This window comes from Phyllostomus discolor, chromosome 1, assembly GCF_004126475.2.
Source record: "Phyllostomus discolor isolate MPI-MPIP mPhyDis1 chromosome 1, mPhyDis1.pri.v3, whole genome shotgun sequence".
In the NCBI taxonomy this organism is placed as follows: Eukaryota; Metazoa; Chordata; class Mammalia; order Chiroptera; family Phyllostomidae; genus Phyllostomus; species Phyllostomus discolor.
In genome coordinates, this window is record NC_040903.2 from 24,045,931 (window position 1) to 24,066,835 (window position 20,905).

The window sequence follows — 20,905 nt, forward strand, 5'->3', positions numbered from 1 at the left end:
CCTTTAGAGTCTGCCCCGCTAGACTCTATGAGTCCGAACTGGCCGGCGGCTTACTTCCCTCCCACGCCCGCCAGGCCCGTGGGTCCGCCGCACCCCACGGGCTTGCGGCCTAAGATTGAGTCAGACTCCGTCCCACCCGCGGCTTCTGGGAAGGAGTTGCCTTACGTCTGGAGGATGCTGAGTCCGTACGTGAGTGGACCAGTTAGGGACCCCACCCTGATCCCTGGAGAAGCGGGACACCCACGCCCTTCAGAGATATTTTCTAGAGATGATGCTCCTGCCAAATTCAGGATCTGGGGTGTCTCTGCGTGATATGTAGTAGAGTATGCAACATGTTAAGTGCCGTGTACGAGAGAAGGTAAAATTAACAGGTGGAGTCTGCCCACTTCTAATGTGGAGGGGAGTTCTGTTTCTCTTTTCCCACCCCAAGGTCATTTAAGCCGCAAATAAAAGCAGTCATGACTTTTGGCTTCCTTCATTAAGTTAAGAATTACATCAGATGACCTGACCTGTACTTAAAGTCAAAGTACTTTTAAATACGTCATGGGGAAAGTGATGAGTTTATAAAGACACTTGAAAATACCACATAGACGATGGTTTTCTTCATAGGATCATGATGAAGCAAGGATCATGGGCAAACTTCAAAAAGCTGATGAATGTTAACTAAATACAATAATTGGCTGTGAATTATAGAAAGTGTGATAGTATATGTAGATAGTATACATTCTATACAGCTAAGTTCATTTGTCCATCAAATATTTAATGTTAGACATTATCCTAGAGACCACATATGCAAAATGAATGAAGACCATTGGGTCTTCTTCCAAGCTCGCAGGCCAAGAAGAGAAATGATGACATACATAATAGCAATGTATGTGACTAACACTATAATAGAGGTATCATTTTGAACTTGGCATATACATAGGTTTAAGTATAGAAGTTAGTATAGGTTTAAGTACAATTGGGCTTATAATAAAAACCACTTTTCTATTCTCGCCTTTTTAAAATATATTTTCTACCTATAATTCATGTCACATTCTTTGTATTTTGATAATAATCATAATCACAACAGTAAGTTCTCAGAAGTCAGAATAGCAACATTAACTAGAATGGACCTTTAGATCTAGGACGGCGATTCTCAAAATGTGCTAACAATTTTGGAGACCCTTTCAAGGGATCCAGGAGGTCAAAACATTTTCATGGGCCCTGGCTGACATAGGTCAGTGGATTGAGTGCGGGCTCGAAACCAAAGTGTTGCAGGTTCGATTCCCAGTCAGGGTACATGCCTGGGTTGCAGCCCATGACCCCCAGCAACTGCACATTGATGTTTCTCTCTCTCTTTCTCCCTCCCTTCCCTCTAAAAATAAATAAAATCTTTAAAAAAAAACACATTTTCATGGTAAAACTAGTGTTACTTGTTTTATTCCCTCATTTGTGTCACAAACGTACAGAATTTTCCAGAGGCTTGTTGACATTGTAACAGATTGAATGCAGATTTTTATAATTCCAAAATGTCAAGCAATTCCAATCTTCTTATAGTTTTTTTACTTGGCAATACAGTAATTTTAATTAGAATGTGTTATTTAGCCCTGGCTGGTTTGGCTCAGTGGATTGAGTGCCAGCCTGCAAACCAAAGGGTTGCTGGTTCAATTCCCAGTCAGGGCACATGCCTGGGTTGTGGGCCAGGTCTCCAGTAGGGGGTGCATGAGAGGCAACCACACATTGATGTTTCTCTCCCTCTCTTTCTCCCTCCAAAAATAAGTAAAATCTTTTTTTAAGATTTTATTTATTTATTTTTAGAGAGAGAAGGGAGGGAGATAGAGAGAAACATCAATGTGCGGTTGCTGGGGGTCATGGCCTGCAACCCAGGCATGTACCCTGACTGGGAGTCAAACCTTTGACACTTTGGTTTGCAGCCCGCACTCAATCCACTGAGCTACAGCCAGCCAGGAATAAGTAAGATCTTAAAAAAAAAATGTTATTTATGTTCATATGTAATAGACTATTAGTCACTTTAAAGGTGACTAATTATTAAATTCATTTTCATAATTTACCAATTTTCATTTCTAATAGGGTAAATACCAATAAACATGAAAAAACTTTTGGGGTCTTCAAATTTAAGATGTGTAAAGCAGTCCTATGAATAAACAGTGAGAGAACTTGATGTTTTTCTTGTGGTGTGTCAGTCTGTGAGGAAAGAAGATTAAGTGGGAGGTTAAAACACACAGGACTCTGTGTCTCCTACATCTCTCCCTTCTCCAAATCAGAGCAGTTCTACTGTTATCTGCTTAATATATCAATTTTTATGTAGGATTTTAATTTGTAAAGTTTCCTCTTAACAATTTAAAACCATTCATTATTTCCTCTGAGTGTTAACTACGTGGTACTATTGTGCTAGTCACTAGGAATTGTGAATAAAGAATGATACAGTTCCTGCCCTAAATTTTACTGTGAGGAAATATCAATCACACAGATAAATGTAAAATTACTTATTTATTAAGGAGAGATACACAGTCCTAATGAGAATATACAATAGGAGTATTTAACATAGTAGGTCAGGAATGCTTTCTCAAATTGTAATTGAGCTCCTAAAGGTGAAACCCAGGCATTAACTGGGCACAGGGGTGTCAAACTCATTTTCATGGTGCGGGGTGGGGGGGTGCACATCAGCCCAGCAGTTGCCTTCAAAGAGCTAATGTAATTTTAGGACTGTATACATGTAACTACTCCTTAACTAGGGGCAAGGAGCTCAGCGCTGCTGCACAAAGTGGAACGCCAGATTTGGCCCGCGAGCCTTGTGTTTGCCACCTGTGAACTAGGGGAAATGAAGAGGGTAGTTAAAGGAATAAAAAGTGAATGTGGGGAGAGCAATTCAGAGGTAATTCTGTCCAGAATTAGAACTAGCACGTCCAAGACAGCAGCCGTGGAAATTCAGAGAAATGAACCAATTAGAGATATAATGGGGGAATAAAAGCAATAGGACTTGGGTAATACTGCCCCCCACCCTTCCCTGCCACACCATGCTGGCTTCTGACAGTAATTTGTGCAGATATATTTAAGGGAACCAGTTTCCAGCTCTTCAACTTCTATGGGTCCCCTTCCCAAAAGTGATCTGCCTGAGAATAATCCTTTTTTCAAAAGAAAGGCTTACCTTTCACCCAAACAAAACCTCACTGTATGGATCTATTCCCTAGGGGTAAAATTCCCATGTACCAAACAAAAAGATAAACTGAATTCTAGTTTTGGGGATGTCCCCTATAGTGATTAACCAAGACACCTCAAATCTATGTTTCCTCATTTTATACTTATTTTTGTCAAGACTGAAATTGAGAATTAGAAGCAGAAAACATTTTGGCCTATGATGGAATGTTCTGAATTCCAAACAGAAGATGCCAGATAAATTATGACCTTGATTCTTTTAAAAAGCAACTTGAATATTATGCAACACTACTAGATTTTTTGAGGGAGACTGGATACAATTTACGAGACTATTCAGTAAAGTGTAACAGGGTGCACCCAGGGACCCCCCCTCAAAAAGAGGGATTTGCAGTGGGGTCCAGAACTCAGGGTGTCCAGGAAATATATAGGATATCCTTGTCCCCACAAGTCTGAATGGGGTGGTGGGGGGAGATGGGACATATGGAGCAGGGCCATTAAGAGTTGTTTTGCGAACAATGATTAAAATTAAAAAAAAAAAAAAAGAAATGACAAAATGAATAAATATATAAATAAATAAAAGAGTTGTTTTGCATATCAACAGTTGGCCAGCTTCATACCTGATATGCAAAAATCGTTATTTTACATCTATAACTGCTGGCTACCTTCATAGATATGTGAAGTAGCTGTGGCCATGCTTTAAGCCAGGGAGATGGGAGTGACTTTGACCCATGATGGAACTGGGAGGCCGCTCCCTCTGGTTACAGCACCTGCATGATAGCTTGGAGATGGTTCACTCCATGCCATAGGGCCACACCTGCCTGTACTAACTATGGCAGCCCACAAAGGCTGAAAAAATATGGGAGTGCTGGTAAGTAGGTAGAGCCAATTGTAGGAAGAGTTGGAAATGGGTGTGCAGAGAAAGATTCGTGCTGGGATTTAAACCCAGGCGCAGCAGCCATGTGGGTTGGAACCACGCAGCTTGGAAAGCATGGAAAGCAAAATATAGCAGCCATGCAGAGCTCTCTCTTAGCAATTTGGGAAAGTGCAGAAGAGACAGTGCAGGAAGGAAAGGGGTGAAATGGCTCTTGCTGGTGGACCTTGAAAAGGTGCCACTAGGTTTTAAATTAAGAACTGGAGATTCTGGCAACACAGCTGATGGTGCTGGGAACTGCAAGAGACCTACCAGCCAAGCACGGATGACTGAGAGGAACTGGGAGAAGTGAGCTGCGGACTTCTATTTTTTTTTCCTGAGATATGGTACCCAAAACTAGCCTGCCAGGGCAAAGGGGAAAGGACAGATTGTGTGTGTTCATGGGTGTTTAAAGGGACATTGTAATTTTAAGGAAGACATTAAGTCATTACTCTATATAACTTTTAAGTAAATAGTTCCTTTCCTTTTCACCAAACTCTGGCATTGAAAGCAGTAATTCTAATTCCATGGCGGTGGGCTAAGAATCCACAATGACAGAGGGACCTCATAGCCCCAGGTCTGTTCGGTAGCATTACCAGTTTACACCTGTGTGACTAAGTTCTTGAAATATTGTGACAGTGGAAAAATAGCTTGGATGTTGTGGAGGGAGAAAATTAGCAGCCCAGTCTATTCTTCAATGGAGAAACTATAATTTTCTTTCTTTTTTTAAATTGAATTTATTAGGGAACATTGGTTAATAAAATTATATAGGTTTCAGGGGTACAATTCTGTAATATATCATCTACATATTATATTGTGTGTTCATCACCACCCCATCTGTAATTTTCAATATTACTTAACCCAACATTTTCTTTTTTTTTTAATTTTTTTTAAAGATTTTATTTTTTAGAGAGGGGAGGGAGAAAGAGAGAGAGAGAGAGAAACATCAATGTGCGGTTGCTGAGGGTCATGGCCTGCAACCCAGGCATGTGCCCTGACTGACAATCGAACCTGCTATTTCCCAGGTTTGCAGCCCGCGCTCAATCCACTGAGCTATGCCAGCCAGGCAACCCAAGATTTTCTTAAGCCTTGTGTTTTCTGATTTAGCAATGGCTAACAGACTCATGCTTGAAGCCTGAGACTGCCGCTTCCAATAGGCTGTTGCTAGTGAAACTGGGAAAGTAAATGTTAACAGTGCAATGTGAGACAGAACAGTAAAATGTAGTCTTTATGGTTGTTAGATAAAAATGAAGGTTAAGAATCTTAACTCATCTATTGGGGGTATAGGCTCTGGTAGTAGAGTTACACCTGTTCTATATGTTGTAACCACAAAATTATACTTGCTGGATTAATTGTAAGGCTCAAACTACTATTCTATAAATATTTTTTCTTATAACTTAAAGTTCTCTCTTAGGAAAATCTTTAGTGAGGGGTAAAAAGTCTTACAAAGAAGCTGCTTGATAAAGATGTTAACATCTTACTAAGCAAGATACTTGCTTCTCTTCCCAGAAAAGCCAAACAGAAAACATTGAGTGTTACTAACATTTTCTATTTATTCATTAATAAAAAGTGCATAGTACAAGCCCTTTATCCCAATCCAAGTACTCAGTAAAAGATGACAATAAACCCTGGATGGCACAGACATGATTTGTTTGGCATGATTAAACATTTGAAAACAGCAATTAACATTTAGTATAGCACGTGACCACTTTTCCTTTTAACAAAGTAATCAGACATGGTAACAAGTACATGGTTTTTTCCATTTAGAAATATTATGATGTTAAAATTAAACCTACTATTTGAACAACAAAAATTTCACCCATTAACTGTAACCTCCCATTTCTCCTTCAAGTTGTTTTGTATCTTAAACCGAGCTGGTCAAATTTTAGCACATATTCATTTAGAGTGACAGACTTTCATTCAGAGTGATATATTTCCAAGGTTCCTTTGAAAATGTAAGAATTTGGTAATTCCATAAACACTATCACATCACAAACCGCAAAGACACTAAAAGTAACTACGGAATAGCTGGACTTAATAGTTACTTCAGAAAATCTCCAAGTTGTTCAAAATATGACTTGCTGATCATGGGATAGTGCTTGGATAGATACATAATAAAATCTTTTACTATACACAGTTCCAATGTTAACTTTTTCCATATGAAAGGCAAAGAAACCCACTATTTTGCATAAAAGAACATTAAATGACTGTAAAACAAAATAAATTCTTAATGGCATTTGTGGAATGTTTAAGAGCCCATGGTGATTAAAGTGTGAAGATTTATCTTCCTTTTTTTTTTCCACATTACTTAAAAATGATTGTAGCCATAGTTCAGGTGAATGTTTACAAGCCAAGTAATGAATAAGAACGCGCTCAATAAAAAGGCCACATGTAGAAGCTTAAGAAATTAAGAGGAATATAAATTACCAGTAAGGTTAACAGGAATATTTTATATGCAGTTGTACACTATCCTTTTCAGGGTTGCAGAGAAACTTTACAAGCAAAAAAAAAACAAATAAACAAACAAAAAACAATATTAAATACTCCACTAAAAACTTTTGTTACTAGTTAAATAGATCATCCATACAGGAAAAGGTTAATCTTCTAGATGTAATGTCAATTAAATGTATGTGACAGAAATGAGGAACCAGGAATAAAAGTCCAGATTTCCAGGTCTCTTTCTAACACTAGACACTGTTTCCCTGTCACAGCCACGTCTTCTGCCAAAGCCAGATCTCAATTAATTTGTGAGCTGTTGATTCAGTGAATATATCAGGATCTCCGCCAGAGACTGCCCTTCTAGCAGTTTAGAGGACAGACTTCAGGATACATGTGCAAGCATTCAAAGTTCAGGGGGCAAGGGCAGAAATAGGAATGTTTATACATGCCATTCCTGCCCTTTCTGCTGTAAGTACCTTAAAAGCTATAGAGCTGGGCAGGCTTCCATTAGGCCACAGCAAGAGGAAAAACCTTATGGTATTTATTTATCTGGGATTTGACTTACCTGTGTTATAATATCCTGATTAGCACAAGTAATTAAGAATAGGTTGTATTTTTTTCAAGAAGTTGAGCACAAAGCCAAGATGCACAGGAGGAGGGCAAGCAGTCAGTATGGGATTATATAATGAAATGAAACTCTTACAAGGTTTATGACCCAGAATATAAAGATGATAAAGGGGGAAAATATCCTAAGAGCATCACACAGCTGTATCAGAGACTCTATTCAACAGTATAATGATATAGAGAAGTTTATTCAATTCATACAGGTAATTTCTCAGATCAATACAGTGAAAACCTAGACAGGTCTAGGGGGGAAAATCCTTATATGATAGAAAAATATCTTCTAGCCCTCATAAATCATCTGCAATTGCTTGCTAGGAAAAAATCTATACCACGCAGGTTATGCAGACTTTTTAAAATGACATTTGTATTCATTTTCTTTCAAACTGACCAAAACAATGCAACATTTTACTTTCTATACAGTTCAAAATTTCACCTACATCCATGTTCCTCCACACGCCAATCCACCCTGTTACCAAACAGGAATGAAATATATAGGGTAAGAAAAAGATCCTTGATTGTTTCTCATTTCCCTCCTTTTGGGGTAAACCAAGAATTCATTAAATATTTTTTAAAGTCAGAAGAATAACAATACTCCAATACAAAGTATTTACTTTGAAGTAAATACTCCAATACTTTTCTTCAAAGAAAAAAATAGAGTAAATAAGTAAATAGCATTCAAATGTCAGTAAGCAAACAGACCCCCAATACAGCTAGCCTTAGGAGTTTCATTTAACAGGGAAGTACTCAGACAGAAAGGAAGCTTTCTGAGAGGCACCCATTTTTAAAATAAATTACTGATTAAATTATTACTGTATAGATTATATCCGGCAAAGGCAAGAAGAATGAACTATTTTCCTCCTTTCGTGAATCTTGTAAAGCTATTTAGTATACAGTGGCTTCAAATATCATATAATGGATTATAACTCATCCACCATGTTTAAATCATTTTTATTTAAAGTTTTCTTAATATTAGACATTTTATGGGAATAAAAACCTTAGTAAACAATTATTTCACTTCTTCTCTTTTTCTAGTCACATAAGCCACTTGTAGTGGATGATACAGATTCAGGTGTAACTTGTAAAATATTCCAAAGGCTGCCACAGTCCCAAGAACTGCCACCCACAAATAAACTACCAAGGTAAGTAGAAATAGTCTGGTTCTAATTTTCTTTCGTACAATCTCAGACAACCCTAAATAACTTTATAAATACCTTATGGAAAAATCAACTTCAAAGCCTATCAAAACTATATCAAATATTTAAATGCAGAGATCACAAATTCCTTCAATCAGGCCAGAAATCATCACCAAAATTGTGCTCACCGTCACAAATAAAATAAGTGGAATGTTTGAGTTTAGGATAACCAAAATAACCCATGTAACTTTTTAAAATACAATTGTTAACTCAAATATACTGTGAATAGGAATGGTAATAACAAAGGAAGCAAAAAAAAAATAAGCTTGCAAGTCAAAATTCTAGAAGCTCATGGAAACAGTACCATCCTATATTGCAGATGCAAAAGGAAGAACAGTTCTAATGGGGTTAAGAGTACTCTGGTCATCTTCGTTCATTTGGTCGTGCAAGGTGTTAACTATTTTCACTTCCCATATCACAAAATTAGTCCACAGGAGGGGCCGGCGGATCTTGTCCCTGCATTAGAAAGAAATCATGGAGGTGAATTCTTAAACACCAGTACAACCAATCGAACGCATACAGTGAGAACTGAGTAGCAATACCCCCACCCTCCCATCCCAAATCATATCCTTATTTGAACTTTTCATGTTTTTTTCACAAGGGAACACTAGCTTAATATGAATTCACCAGTGTTTGTTTCATTCTTCCCTGTAGTATGGAAGAAACGAAAACTGTGTGACAGTGATGTTTTGGATGAAACAGCTCTCCCTAAGAGCTCCAGAGGTGACATTTAAACCAGTAAAGGTAGTCTCATCCCTCTCACTAAGGTGATGGATTGGGAACAGTATGAAGTGAGGCTGGAGACTTGTTTCTCACTGCAGGATGCCGATGAGGACTCGTGTGCTCCAGATGCTGTTGGCAGCCATCTAATGACTACAAAGGGAGCCCATCTTGGAATGAAGCTGATGGGTGTGGTGAAAGAAACTGTGTCCTTGATGACACTCTTAAACGTTCTAAACAATGACCCTACCTCTGGATTTTCTCATGCGTGAACCAATAAAGCACTTATTTAAACCAGGTTGAGCTGATTTTTGTTACTTGCAATACAAAGCACCTGAACTATAAAGACTGGCACTTGAGAAATCTTCAGGAGATTCCATTTATTGACTCTGACATGGTGCATGAGGCCCTGGTAGAGGGTGACCAATTTTTCTATTTGGAATTAGGCAACAGGTTTTCTTGCTTATTGTTAGGGCAGTGGAGCCACTATTCCTAGTAATGAAATAAGATTCAGGGAATTGTAATCTTGCATTTCTGTCACTTTTAATGGCTTCTAAATTAGCTTATTAAGTTGGATTTCTTTAGCTCTAAACCATGAGATGGCTCTTTGACAGGAAATAAGACTGTATATAGAAAGTAAGAAAAAGGGCTAAGAAGAAAGCACTTTATTAGGACAATATAAAAGCTGTTTAATGGATAATCCTTTCTCCAAGGGGAAAAAAAAACCCTGGCTGGTGTGGCTCAGTGGCCTGTGCACACTGGCTTGTGAACCAAAGGGTTGAGGTTTGATTCCCAGTCAGGGCACATACCTGGGTTGTGGGCCAGGTCCCCAGTTGGGGGCATGCAAGAGGCAATCAACTGATGTTTCTCTTTTTGAAACATGGAGCCATTTGGGCTTGCAACCTATAGATGTTTTTATCTCACATCGATTTTTCTCTCCCTCTCTTTCTCCCTCCCTTCCCTTCTCTCTGAAAATAAAATAAAAATATTAAAAAAATAAATTTAAGGCCTTTTAATATACTGCTAATGAAGCCTTTCTTAAAGTCAGCATGCTGCATATTTAAGTTCTAAAAACCAAAGCACGGACAAATTAACATTACACATTTGCTTTCTCTTACGTAAGAAATTAGTTTAACTGAACTTATTCTCATATTAACAACACAACATTGAGGAAAAACTATTTTAAGAATTCCACATGGTGAAGGCTGAAGAAGGGAATTAGTGGGATAATTTGGTGTTCAACAAATGAATCCACAGAAATACTTTTTTTTAAAGGAAGTCTTTTTTTTTGTTTTATTTATTTTTAGAGAGAGGGGAAGGAAGAGAGAAAGAGGGAGAGAAACATCAGAGTGTGGATGCCTCTCATGTGGATCCCACCGGGGGCCTGGCCCACAACCCGGGCATGTGCCCTGTCTGGGAATCGAACCAGTGACCCTTTGGTTCACAGCCTGTGCTCAATCCACTGAGCTACACCAGCCAGGGCCATGGAAATACTTTTAAAGAGACAATATCCAAATGAAATTTTAAAAATTAAACACAGCCCTGGCTGGCATAGCTCAGTGGATTGAGCGCGGGCTGCAAACCAAAGCATCGCAGGTTCGATTCCCAGTCAGGGCACATGCCTGGGTTGCAGGCCATGCCCCCAGCAACTGCACATTGATGTTTCTCTCTCTCTCTCTTTTTCTTCCTCCCTTCCCTCTCTAAAAATAAATAAAGTCTTAAAAAAATTCAAAAAAAATTAAACACACCCACACATATACACATATTACTTACACACACACACAAATGATTAAAAGGAATCCTTAAATGGAGGTTCTAGTAAAAATAGTACCCAAAACTCCATGTTGAGTCACTTCATGGTTTTCATTTAGAAGATGCTAAAAATGGTTATAATGATGATTATCAAAATTTATCAAAATGGGTGATTTCTACCTCTGCTTTTGCCAACTCAGTAGATCTACAGTGATAGCAGAACCGGCAAAATTAGTTTGAAAGAAATTGATAAGAAAGCAGGATTTAGTCAGATAGGCGCAGTGTCTCTACTATATTTGATAGCTAGGACCAAGGGGAGAAAATGAGGTGCAACTAAAAACATTTGAAAGAGAATTTAGAGAGCTGGGAGCATGAGAGGCAAGGGATCAGCTGAGGTGCATAGAACTGGGAAACAAGGGCTGAGATTTGAGAAACAATGCTGTAAATTATGAACTGGATCACTTTTTATGTTTCACGTGAATAGAAGAGATTGGAATTCATTTTAAAATTATTTTTGGGCTACTATGTTTATCTCTATCTCTATATGTAAAAGTCACAAACACTAAGCCATTTGGGGTTGCAAAATTTACTAGGATGATATGACAGATGAAGAACTCACTCCATGAATTAAATCTTCCTTTCTCTAATTCAGATATTTCTGTCAAAACAGACTCTTCCCCCTTCCCAGAAACCCCCCAATGGGTTTCTAATCCACAGCACTTACATTATGAGGACTGGTTGGCTTTCCAGTTAGATTGGATCCTCTCAGATTAGGAGGCCTCAGTAGAAACAAGATGACTGCAACAACCATCCAGGCCATCAAGATCATGGTAATACTGATGCCATTATCACCAGAGGGTCCCGGTACTGAAGGCAAAAACAAATGTATTTGCAACAAAAACTGCAGCACGATTTTAATATGTTAGATAAATGTAAAAGAAAAATTCTGTTTAAATTTCAACTTCAAAAACTATTAAAGTAAAAAAGATGTATTACTAATTTAGATATGCAGTTATGAAGTACAACATTTTCAATTTCCCTTTCCTACTACAAGAAAATCTAAATAGTAAATTGTACAAAATGATCAAAAGCCAAAGCCTATTAAATAAGATTTTAATAGTGTAGTTCTTAATATTTTAGGGTAACAGAATCTTTTGAGAATTTGATAAAAATTAAGGGGACGCTTCACCATAAGAATCCATGTACATACACTCAACAATTTTGATATAATTGTGGAACATTCATGGACCCACAAACCCACCAATCCAGAAATAGTGAGGTCTACAGAACCCTGGTTAAAATTACCTGATATACAGTAAAAACACTCTACTTTAGTGGGGAGAGGAAATTTTGCCATTTAATTATAGAAACAGCAAGAAAAAAATAAAAGCCTAAGGAAAAAGGAACATCTGAGTTGTACACTATACAGATAAAGATCCCTTTAATGATATTTTCAAACAAGGAGATATTAATTTGGCCATCTTTTTTGCAAAAAAGAAGTTGGATTCAAATCTAGATGTTTTAAAGTCTATGCATCTATTAAGAGAAGTCAGTCAGGTGTGTGTAGGTAGGTATCAGTTTTTCCCTGCTCTTTGAGGCAGCCATATCTTATTTAATTCAGAATAACAAGTACCTAGCACAGTGCCTATCCTATGGTATGAGCTTAAAAAACTAATAAATGAAAGATTTTTTAACTGAACTATATTAGAAAACTCAATTGTCAGAAATGAAAATTACAGAAGACTGAATTTCTAAGCATAGTATCTTTAGTTGGTTATTAAAATAGGCTATCAAACTCTGCTTGGTATAGCTCAGTGGATTGACTGAGTGCCAGCCTGCGAACCAAAGGGTCACTGGTTGGATTCCCAGTCAGGGTACATGCCTTGGTTGTAGGCCAAGTCCCCAGTAGGAGGCGCTCGAGAGTCAACATCAAGCAGTCCAACATGCACACCATAGAGGTGCCAGAAGGAGAAGAGAAAGAGCAAGAAATTGGAAATCTATTTGAAAGAATAATAAAAACTTCCCTAATTTGGTGAACAAAATAGACATGGAAGTCCAAGAAGCAGAGAGAGTCCCAAACACAATGGATGCAAAGAGGCCCATTCCATGACATACCATAATAAAATGCCAAAGATTAAAGATTAAGAGAGACTCTTAGAAGCAAGAGAAAAGTAGTTAGTTACTGGAAGGTTGCCAGATGGGAGGGGGAGAACGGGTGAAGAGGTAAGGTAATTAAGTACAAATAGGTAGTTACAAAATAGCCATGGGGAGGTAAAGTACAGTACAACAAATGGAGTAGCCAAAGAACCTACGCATGACATGGACATGAACAATGGTGGGGGGACTGCCTAAGGGAGTTAGGGGTGCTGGGCAGAGGAAGGCAAAGGGGGAAAATTCAGGACAACTGTAATAGCATAATCAATAAAATATAATAAAAGAAAAGCATGCAATACATGACTATTTAGTCTGGGACGCTGACCTCTTTTCTCTTACACTGTCAAATTAAAAAATGACAGCCAAAATAACAACAGCTGTTCAGTGTAAATGAATCAAAATTATACCTAATTTTTTTTGTCAGATCAGCAAAAAAATACATTTTTTGGTGCGCTTAAGATTTGTAGTAATCAATTTATGTGTGCCATAAGATGAAAAGGTTGGAAATCACTGGTGTACAGTAATTACATTATCCTCAGTATACCTACCCATCTGCAAGCTGATTTACTTCAAAGGACATTAGTGATAGAGCTGGTTTCCAGAAAATTCTATCTAAAAGGCAGTCTTTCAGAAGAGTGAGCACACTTGTTCTATACTATTCTAGAGAGCAAAACTGTGGGCATACATCACAGTGAAGTGGCATTTAGCCCAAAATAAAGAATCATGCAACTAGGTCTGTTAACAGACTGCAACTAGATGCTGCAACCACATGAAATAATGAGCTTCCTGTTCAATTACATCATCTCAAATATGCAACACAGCATGGCAGGCCCAATGGGTACTGTGATGTTGTGGTATAGTAAGAAATATATGTATCTGGTTGTCATCCTGGTTCCTGGAACAAAGCTCCAAAACCCTTGGAATTCCCCGAGTGACAGGATCTTTTGTTATTCATAATAAATCTCTTTCAACCATACCTGAGTTTATGCTAATTAGGTGACTCTTGGTGGGCCCCTACAGAGCTTTAAGATGGGGGCTGGTTGCCAGAGTAGGACCATGTGATTAGAGGGTTGGAACTTTCAGCTCCACTCCCTGACTTCCAGGGACAGGAGAGGGGCTGGAGATCAAGTTAATCACCAATGGCCAATGATCTAATCATCCATGCCTACATAATGGAACCTCCAAAAACCCTCTAAATCTCTCGGGATTCAGAGTGTTTCCTGGCTGGTGAACACATCAATGTGCTGGGAGAAAGACACATCAAAAGAAGACAGATGAGCTGTACTCCTCTTCCCACTACCTCGCCTGTGCATGGCTGCTCCTGAATTGTATCCTTTATAATAAACCAGTGACAGTAAGTTCATTGTCTTCCCCTGTTCTGTGAGCCATGGGAATCCCTGGTTAATATTTTATGAAAGCAGTATGAAATCACTAGAGAGATTTAGAATATATAGAAAAGTGATGCTATTACCCAGAAGAAACAACTGCTTAAACCATTAAAAACTATGGCTCTCAGAAAGCATTTCCAACAAATGCTGTAAGAACTGGTGGGAAAAACTGGCCAATATTGTAACAGGGTACAGCCAGGAGGCCCCCAAATAGGAATTTGTAATTGGGTCCAGCAAATATTAAAAACATACATATGTAGCATGTCCTCAGGAAATATTAAAATGTATATATATATTTTATAATATATATAATATTTTATTATATATATATATATATATATATATATATATATATGATGTCCTCACCCCCACAAGTCTGAACTGGGGGATGGGACACAGGGAGCAGGGCCATTGAGAGTTGTTCTGCATACCAACAGTTTTGTAACTAACCTCAGGCATGGTCATTTAAAATATCCATAACTTTTAACTGGTTTCATGGATATGTTAAAATAGCTGTAGCCATGCTTTGAGCCAGAGTGACTTCCACCCAGGAAGTAACTGGGAGGCAACTCCCCCTGGTTACGGTGCCTGCCTGAGATGTTGGAGCCCACAGGGCCATGCCTGCCTGGACTTACTATGGCAGCCCAGAAAGCTGAAAAAATACGGGAATGCTGGCAGGAGTAGCCAATTGCAGGAAGAGTCAGAAATGCAGCTGCAGAAGACTAGTGCTGGGATTTAAACCCAGACACAGCAGCCATGAGAGGTTGAGACCACGTGGCTTTGGCGAGAGCAAGAAGGGACCACGCAGCTTTAGCAGAGAAAGGGTGGACCTCTCGGTGAGTCAGAACCAGGTGGCTTTGGGTGTTCCCTTTGCCACACAGCTTAGGAAACTGGGAAGCAAGATGTAGCAGTGATACAGAGCTCTCAACAGTTTGGAAGAATGCAGGAGAGATGCTGCGGGAAGGAAAGGGGTGAAAAGAGTCTTGCTGGGAGGCCATGAGAAGGTGCCACACCGGTCTGGAATAAGATCTGGCGATTGCAGCGGTGATACAACTGATAGTTCGGGGAACCGAGGGAGGCCTGCCAGCCCAGCATGGATTATTGGGAAGAACCAGGGGCTACCTGAGCCACAGACTTCTATTTCTTTTCCCAAGATACAGTACCCTTGACTCGGAAAAGGGGGGAAGGAAGGACTTTCTGGGTGTTTCTGGGTGTTTTAAGGGACAGTGGAATCTTAGTGAACATATTAAGTCATTACTCTTAAGTCTGTATAACTTTTAAATAAATAATTCCTTTCCTTTGCACCAAGCTCTGACATTGAGAGCTGTAATTCCCTGGTGGTGGGCAAGGTGAACCTAGTACAGGGGGACCCCAGGAGAAGGGGGGGTCCATTTGGCAAATGTATATCGTTCACACCCCCTCCCTCCAGATTTGTTCTGTAACACCATGACTAAATTAATATTCAAGGTCTAAAGCTCATAAGGAAGTGAAATTTCACTCAGAAATTAAGAGCATATCCGTTTACAGGTGGAGCTGGATCAAGGGTCACAAGTATCACAGTATAATAAACACTAGTTTCCCTGTAAGTTCAGTAAGATTATTTTTGACTACATGAACACATTTTAGCTTTACCTGCCAACTCAAAAAATTGAGTTGCTTATCAGAGGACACATTAGAGATTAATAAATGCTACTGAACATGCAACATAAAGGACCATGAAGTGGGGGAACCACCATCCATCCTAACAGCGTAACACAACATCTGCACAGTGCCATCACCTTCTTGTCCAGAGACATAAAATTATCAGTAATTATCCTGTTGTACCAATGAACTATGTTTCAACAAAATTCCTACTTTGGACAAGGCTCTGTACCAGCTTCCATTTCTCTGTTATATTATAGAATTTTATTGGACACCCAGTTCACACTGCAGTAACAACTAATAATGCAATAACAAGCCCTTTTCTAATGGGCCCTTACTGTGATTTGTTTTAGTTTCATATATATAATAAAATGGAGCTCAGCTTCAGAGATGTTAAATATAAACCACCTAGCCTGTAAATAAACGCAACTTAGCATTATGTCAAAAGCCCTAAAATGTGCATACAAAGGATGTTTAAGTATTGCTTTAAGAGCAAAAAATGTATCATGAACCTAAAAGTCCAACCAAAGGGAGTCATTTAAATACTGGTGCATCCCCACAACAGATTATTATGTAGTCAGTAAATATTTTTAAGATAAATGTATGCTGATATATTCATCATGCCGAAGTGAAAAACAAAACACATAAAGTGATCCAATTCGTTTAAGTGTCTATGAACTATGATTGTGCCAGGCTCACTGTAATATCCTGTGAATGTTGTACTTCCATTCTTTAACAGTTGAGTTACGGCACAAGACTGGAATGGCTCCGATGTTATTTAGTTCCTCCAAAGTATCCCTCAGGTTACTTCTGTCCTGAAAAAAGATGCCTAACATAATGGCCCCCAAGTCTTCCTGCTCTGATTCTCACTGTACTACCACCACTGAGCATAAAGCCACACACAGAGAAACCTCCCTGCTGCCCATTCTTGAGAATACTCATGTCACAGCCAGAGGAGTGACTCCACAGGTTCCCAGAGCTTCCAAACCTTGGGAAAGAATGCCCTCTTCCTTTACTCAGATGTTCTCAAAGCTGCCAGTGGATGAAAACAGATGCCAAGGAAAGAGCAAGGGGTTTGTGCTGGCAGCCTCAACGTTCCAGTCCAACCAGCCAAAAGTGCCCTGTTACATGCATATTTGCCAAGAAAAAGGTCTGGGTGTGTTTATTATAGCAAGTTAGTCAACAGTGGTTATCTTATAGTATTCTGGAAGTTTTTCCTTTTCTTTTTTTTTCCTCTCCGACTTTTATAATTAACTTCAATGAACAGAGTTTGTTTTCGAGGCAGGAAAAATCCCATTTTTTTTTCAGTTAACAATTAAACACCTAAGCAGGAAATGCATCAATGGGGACCATTTCTTTAAACAGCAAACTGTAAGAATAATGTCTGAGAAATATTCACAATTATCTGGCTTTTAATTCTATTTTTTTAAGATTTTAATTTACTTATTGTTAGAGAGAAGGGAAGGGAAGGAGAGAGAGGGAGGGAGAGAAACATCGAGATGCCAGAGAAACATCGCAGGCCCCCAACCAGGGACCTGGCCAGCAACCCAGGCATGTGCCCTAACTGGGACTCGAACCGGCAACCTTTAGGTTTGCACTACTGATGCCCAACCCACTGAGCCACACCACTCAGGGCTAGCCTCTAAGTCTGCCCTCAGTGCCAAGCCTCCTCCTGTCCCATCGTTACTTACATTCCTGAAGACATTCTGTGTCTGTGCAGTAGGACTGGGACTGCCTCAACTACAATGAATAAGAAGAAAGGAAAGTTAGCCACTGGACTCAACCAAAAATGGATACTATTCATCAGGAAGATCACGTTTTATTTTTTAATGAATGCTACCACAGTGTATATCATACCTTCAAAATCAGATACAAACACAGAAAACATTGAGAGGCTGTTTATTTTGAGGGGATTTTTCCTACTTAAAACAATTTTCGAATATACTGTGATCTACTGCAATTCACCTACCTATTTAAATTAAGAAAATTTTTTTAAAAAAAATTCCTGGGACAAGAACTCCTGCTCCCACTTTATTAGACTTCCCAAATGAAAAGTACTAAACTATTGAGAAGAGCTACTAGGAAGAAAGTAATGAGGATTTTTTTCTCATTGAAAACTGAAGCAGAGAGAGATAAAAAGATCCTATTTGTAGAAACTACACCTTTGAAAGAGAGGAACATACATATTTTTTCTTTTTGTTCACTTCTGTGTAAAACAGTAGTCGGAAAGACAAGAAAACAAAAACAAATAACATAGGGGTTGAGGGTAGAATGAAGGAACAGAGTAGGCTCTGGAAGAGATGGGAGTTCAAGTTTTCAATGTCTATTTTTTTTAATATAATCTAATTTTGGAACCATGTGATTATCATTTTAAAAAGAAAATTCAAAAGAAAAAACCTGTCTATCAATAAACATATATCACTCTTTTATGTATGTTCAGCCAATGCTGAGACCTTTTTTGGGTGTTTAGAAATGATAATTTCACAAGTCTTAATATAGAGATGACTGCACAATAAAGGGAATGAAGAGCATGCAACTTTTCAATTCGGGCTCATTACTTTATACTGACACCCACTCTCCATTAAAGCAGTAACTCCTAACTTGCAATTGTTTGGGGAAGCAACTACAGAGCAACCTTGCTTAGCTGGTTAAGCACAGGCTCTGAGGGAAGACAGATCTCGCTTTAAAGTCTGGTTCTGCAACTTCCTAAAGTTTCAAGACCTCCGGCAAGTTCTTTAACACCTCTAAGCTTTAGCTTCCTCGTCTGGTAAGATGGGGATAATATTACCTGTATCTGAGTGCTTGTCAGGGTTAAAATAGGTAATGCATGTGAACTGTAGTAACAACCCAAGAAATGTGAGCTACTTTTACTGTGCCACACTAATCATGATCTCATCTAATTTTGAAATCAACAATTAAATAAATCATTTTGTAAACTGTTCTCTAAGATGATCTACCTTGTTTTGGTGCATACCACTAAATGCAATCCTATTGAATTAGAATGTGAAAACAGCTCTTAATTAATGTAAAAATATGCTATAAATCTTAATGCCTTGTAAATATCAAAGGAATCAATCCAAAACTCTTAAAATTATATATTCTATGGGCATTATAAACAAGACAAAAAATAACAAGTGTCGGCAAAGATGGAGAAAAGGGAAGCCTGGTACACTGTTGGCGGGACTGTAAATGGTGCAGCCACCGTGGAAAACAGTATGGAGGTTACTAAAATAATTAAAAATAGAACTAATCTATGATTCAGCAATCCCACTTGTAGGTATTTATCCAAAGAAAACAAAAACACTAATTCGAAAAAACATATGCGCCCCATTGCAGGATTATGTCATTGCAGCCTTATTTACAATAGCCAATATATGGAAGCAACCTAGGTGTCCAATAAAAGATGAATGGATAAAGATATGCTACATACACAAGTATACAATGGAATATTCCTCAGCCATAAAAAGAATGAAATCTTGTCATTAGCATCAACATTAGATGGGCCTCGAAGGCATCATACTAAGTGAAACAAATCACACATGCTGCACAACCTGACTTATATCTGTAGAATCTAAACACAAAAACCCGAGCTCGTGGATATACAGATTGGTGCTTGCCCGAGGTGGGAAGGTAGGGGACATGCGGGTTAGGGGGTAGAGTGGGAAAAATGGGTGAAAGAGGTACAAAGGTACAAATTTTCAGTTATAAAATGAGTAAGTCATGGAGATGTAATGCACAGCAGACTGACTACAGTTAATAATATGTAAAAATATACACATTCTATAGAAATTGAAAAAGACTTATAGACCCTTGGTCACAAAACAGAACAAATGAACCTCTTAATTTGAATAGCTTTTGTTCAAGTTTTATTTGCCTTTTCCCACTAAGTGGTATGTATACACAGTCCAAAATTCAAAAATACAAAAAGGATAGTCTGTGCAAGGGGAATCTCCTCTGCTGCCCTTCAGCCTCCCCACGGCCCAGGTGTGTTGTTTTTCTGTGTATGTGAATCTCTCCAGAGATGTCCTTGTATTTTTTCAGGCATATATATCTTTCCCCATTACTCCTCCACATCCAAGTAGCATTGTAGGGGATGTAAAACAAAGATTTATTAGGTAAAAAGGTCCTTGGATTGAAGATCTATCTAATCACTTAAGGTATCAAACAAGGAGTCAAAATAACTCTTCTACTCAATTGATTACGCTGGGTTTAAATCTTTAGCAGTGACATAGCATATCCCCAAGTCTATATCTGTGATCTAAATGACCAACAAATTATCAGTTCATTGTATATTTATAACTCAAATGCCAGCCTTGGCTTTTGACTAGAGCTCTTTTTGAACTGCTGCCCTGTCTTGAGATCTGACTTGCTATTTGTAGCTCAAAAATATCTATGAATAATATGATTTGCATGTGAAAAGCCCCCAAATCTTTATACATCCATTTCCTCACAAATCTACATCCATAGAGATCCAGGCTCCTTCCTAATGCCTCCACCAGTCCCATCCCCCTTGCCAGCGTGGGTCTACCAGAGGCTCACTGCGCTTTTTCTTCCTTCTCCATGGCAATCCAGGTCTGGGTCTCGCCCCATACCCTTGGAGTGGGTTTGTGTTCTACAGCACAAAATTACAATCTATAGGCTGCAGACCAATTTTTATAGTTTTACTGAAATATAGCCATACTTATTCATTTACACATTGTCTATGGCTGCTTTCACTACAACAGCTCAGTTGAGTAGTTCGCTGCCATACAGACTCCATGTCTAAAATATTTACTATCTGCCCCTTCGATCACTGATCACTGCTAATAATGGCACACATTAAAGACACCAAGGAAATACCCACGGTATAAGAGAAAAAAAACAAGTATTTTTGTGTATCTATATAAAAGTGTTTATTTAGAAACGGGGGATACTTATCATTTATT

General features: G+C 38.6%; 1 protein-coding gene across 7 annotated transcripts in view; it reads right to left on the reverse strand.

Moving 5' to 3' along the window:
• Positions 1–5,597: 5,597 nt before the first annotated feature.
• Positions 5,598–20,905, reverse strand: part of SMIM14 (small integral membrane protein 14) — a 60,374-nt gene continuing 45,066 nt past the window's right edge. For all 7 annotated transcript variants that reach the window (XR_004901765.1, XM_028505611.1, XM_028505612.2 and 4 more), the window contains 3 exons: positions 17,672–17,720; positions 11,522–11,664; positions 5,598–8,781 (listed from right to left, as the gene is read on the reverse strand). Coding sequence is in view for 6 of the 7 variants with exons in the window: in XM_028505611.1 (XP_028361412.1) it covers positions 8,749–8,781; positions 11,522–11,664; positions 17,672–17,720 (225 nt within the window). In the remaining variant the exon portion in view is untranslated. The remainder of the gene's footprint in view (positions 8,782–11,521; positions 11,665–17,671; positions 17,721–20,905) is intronic.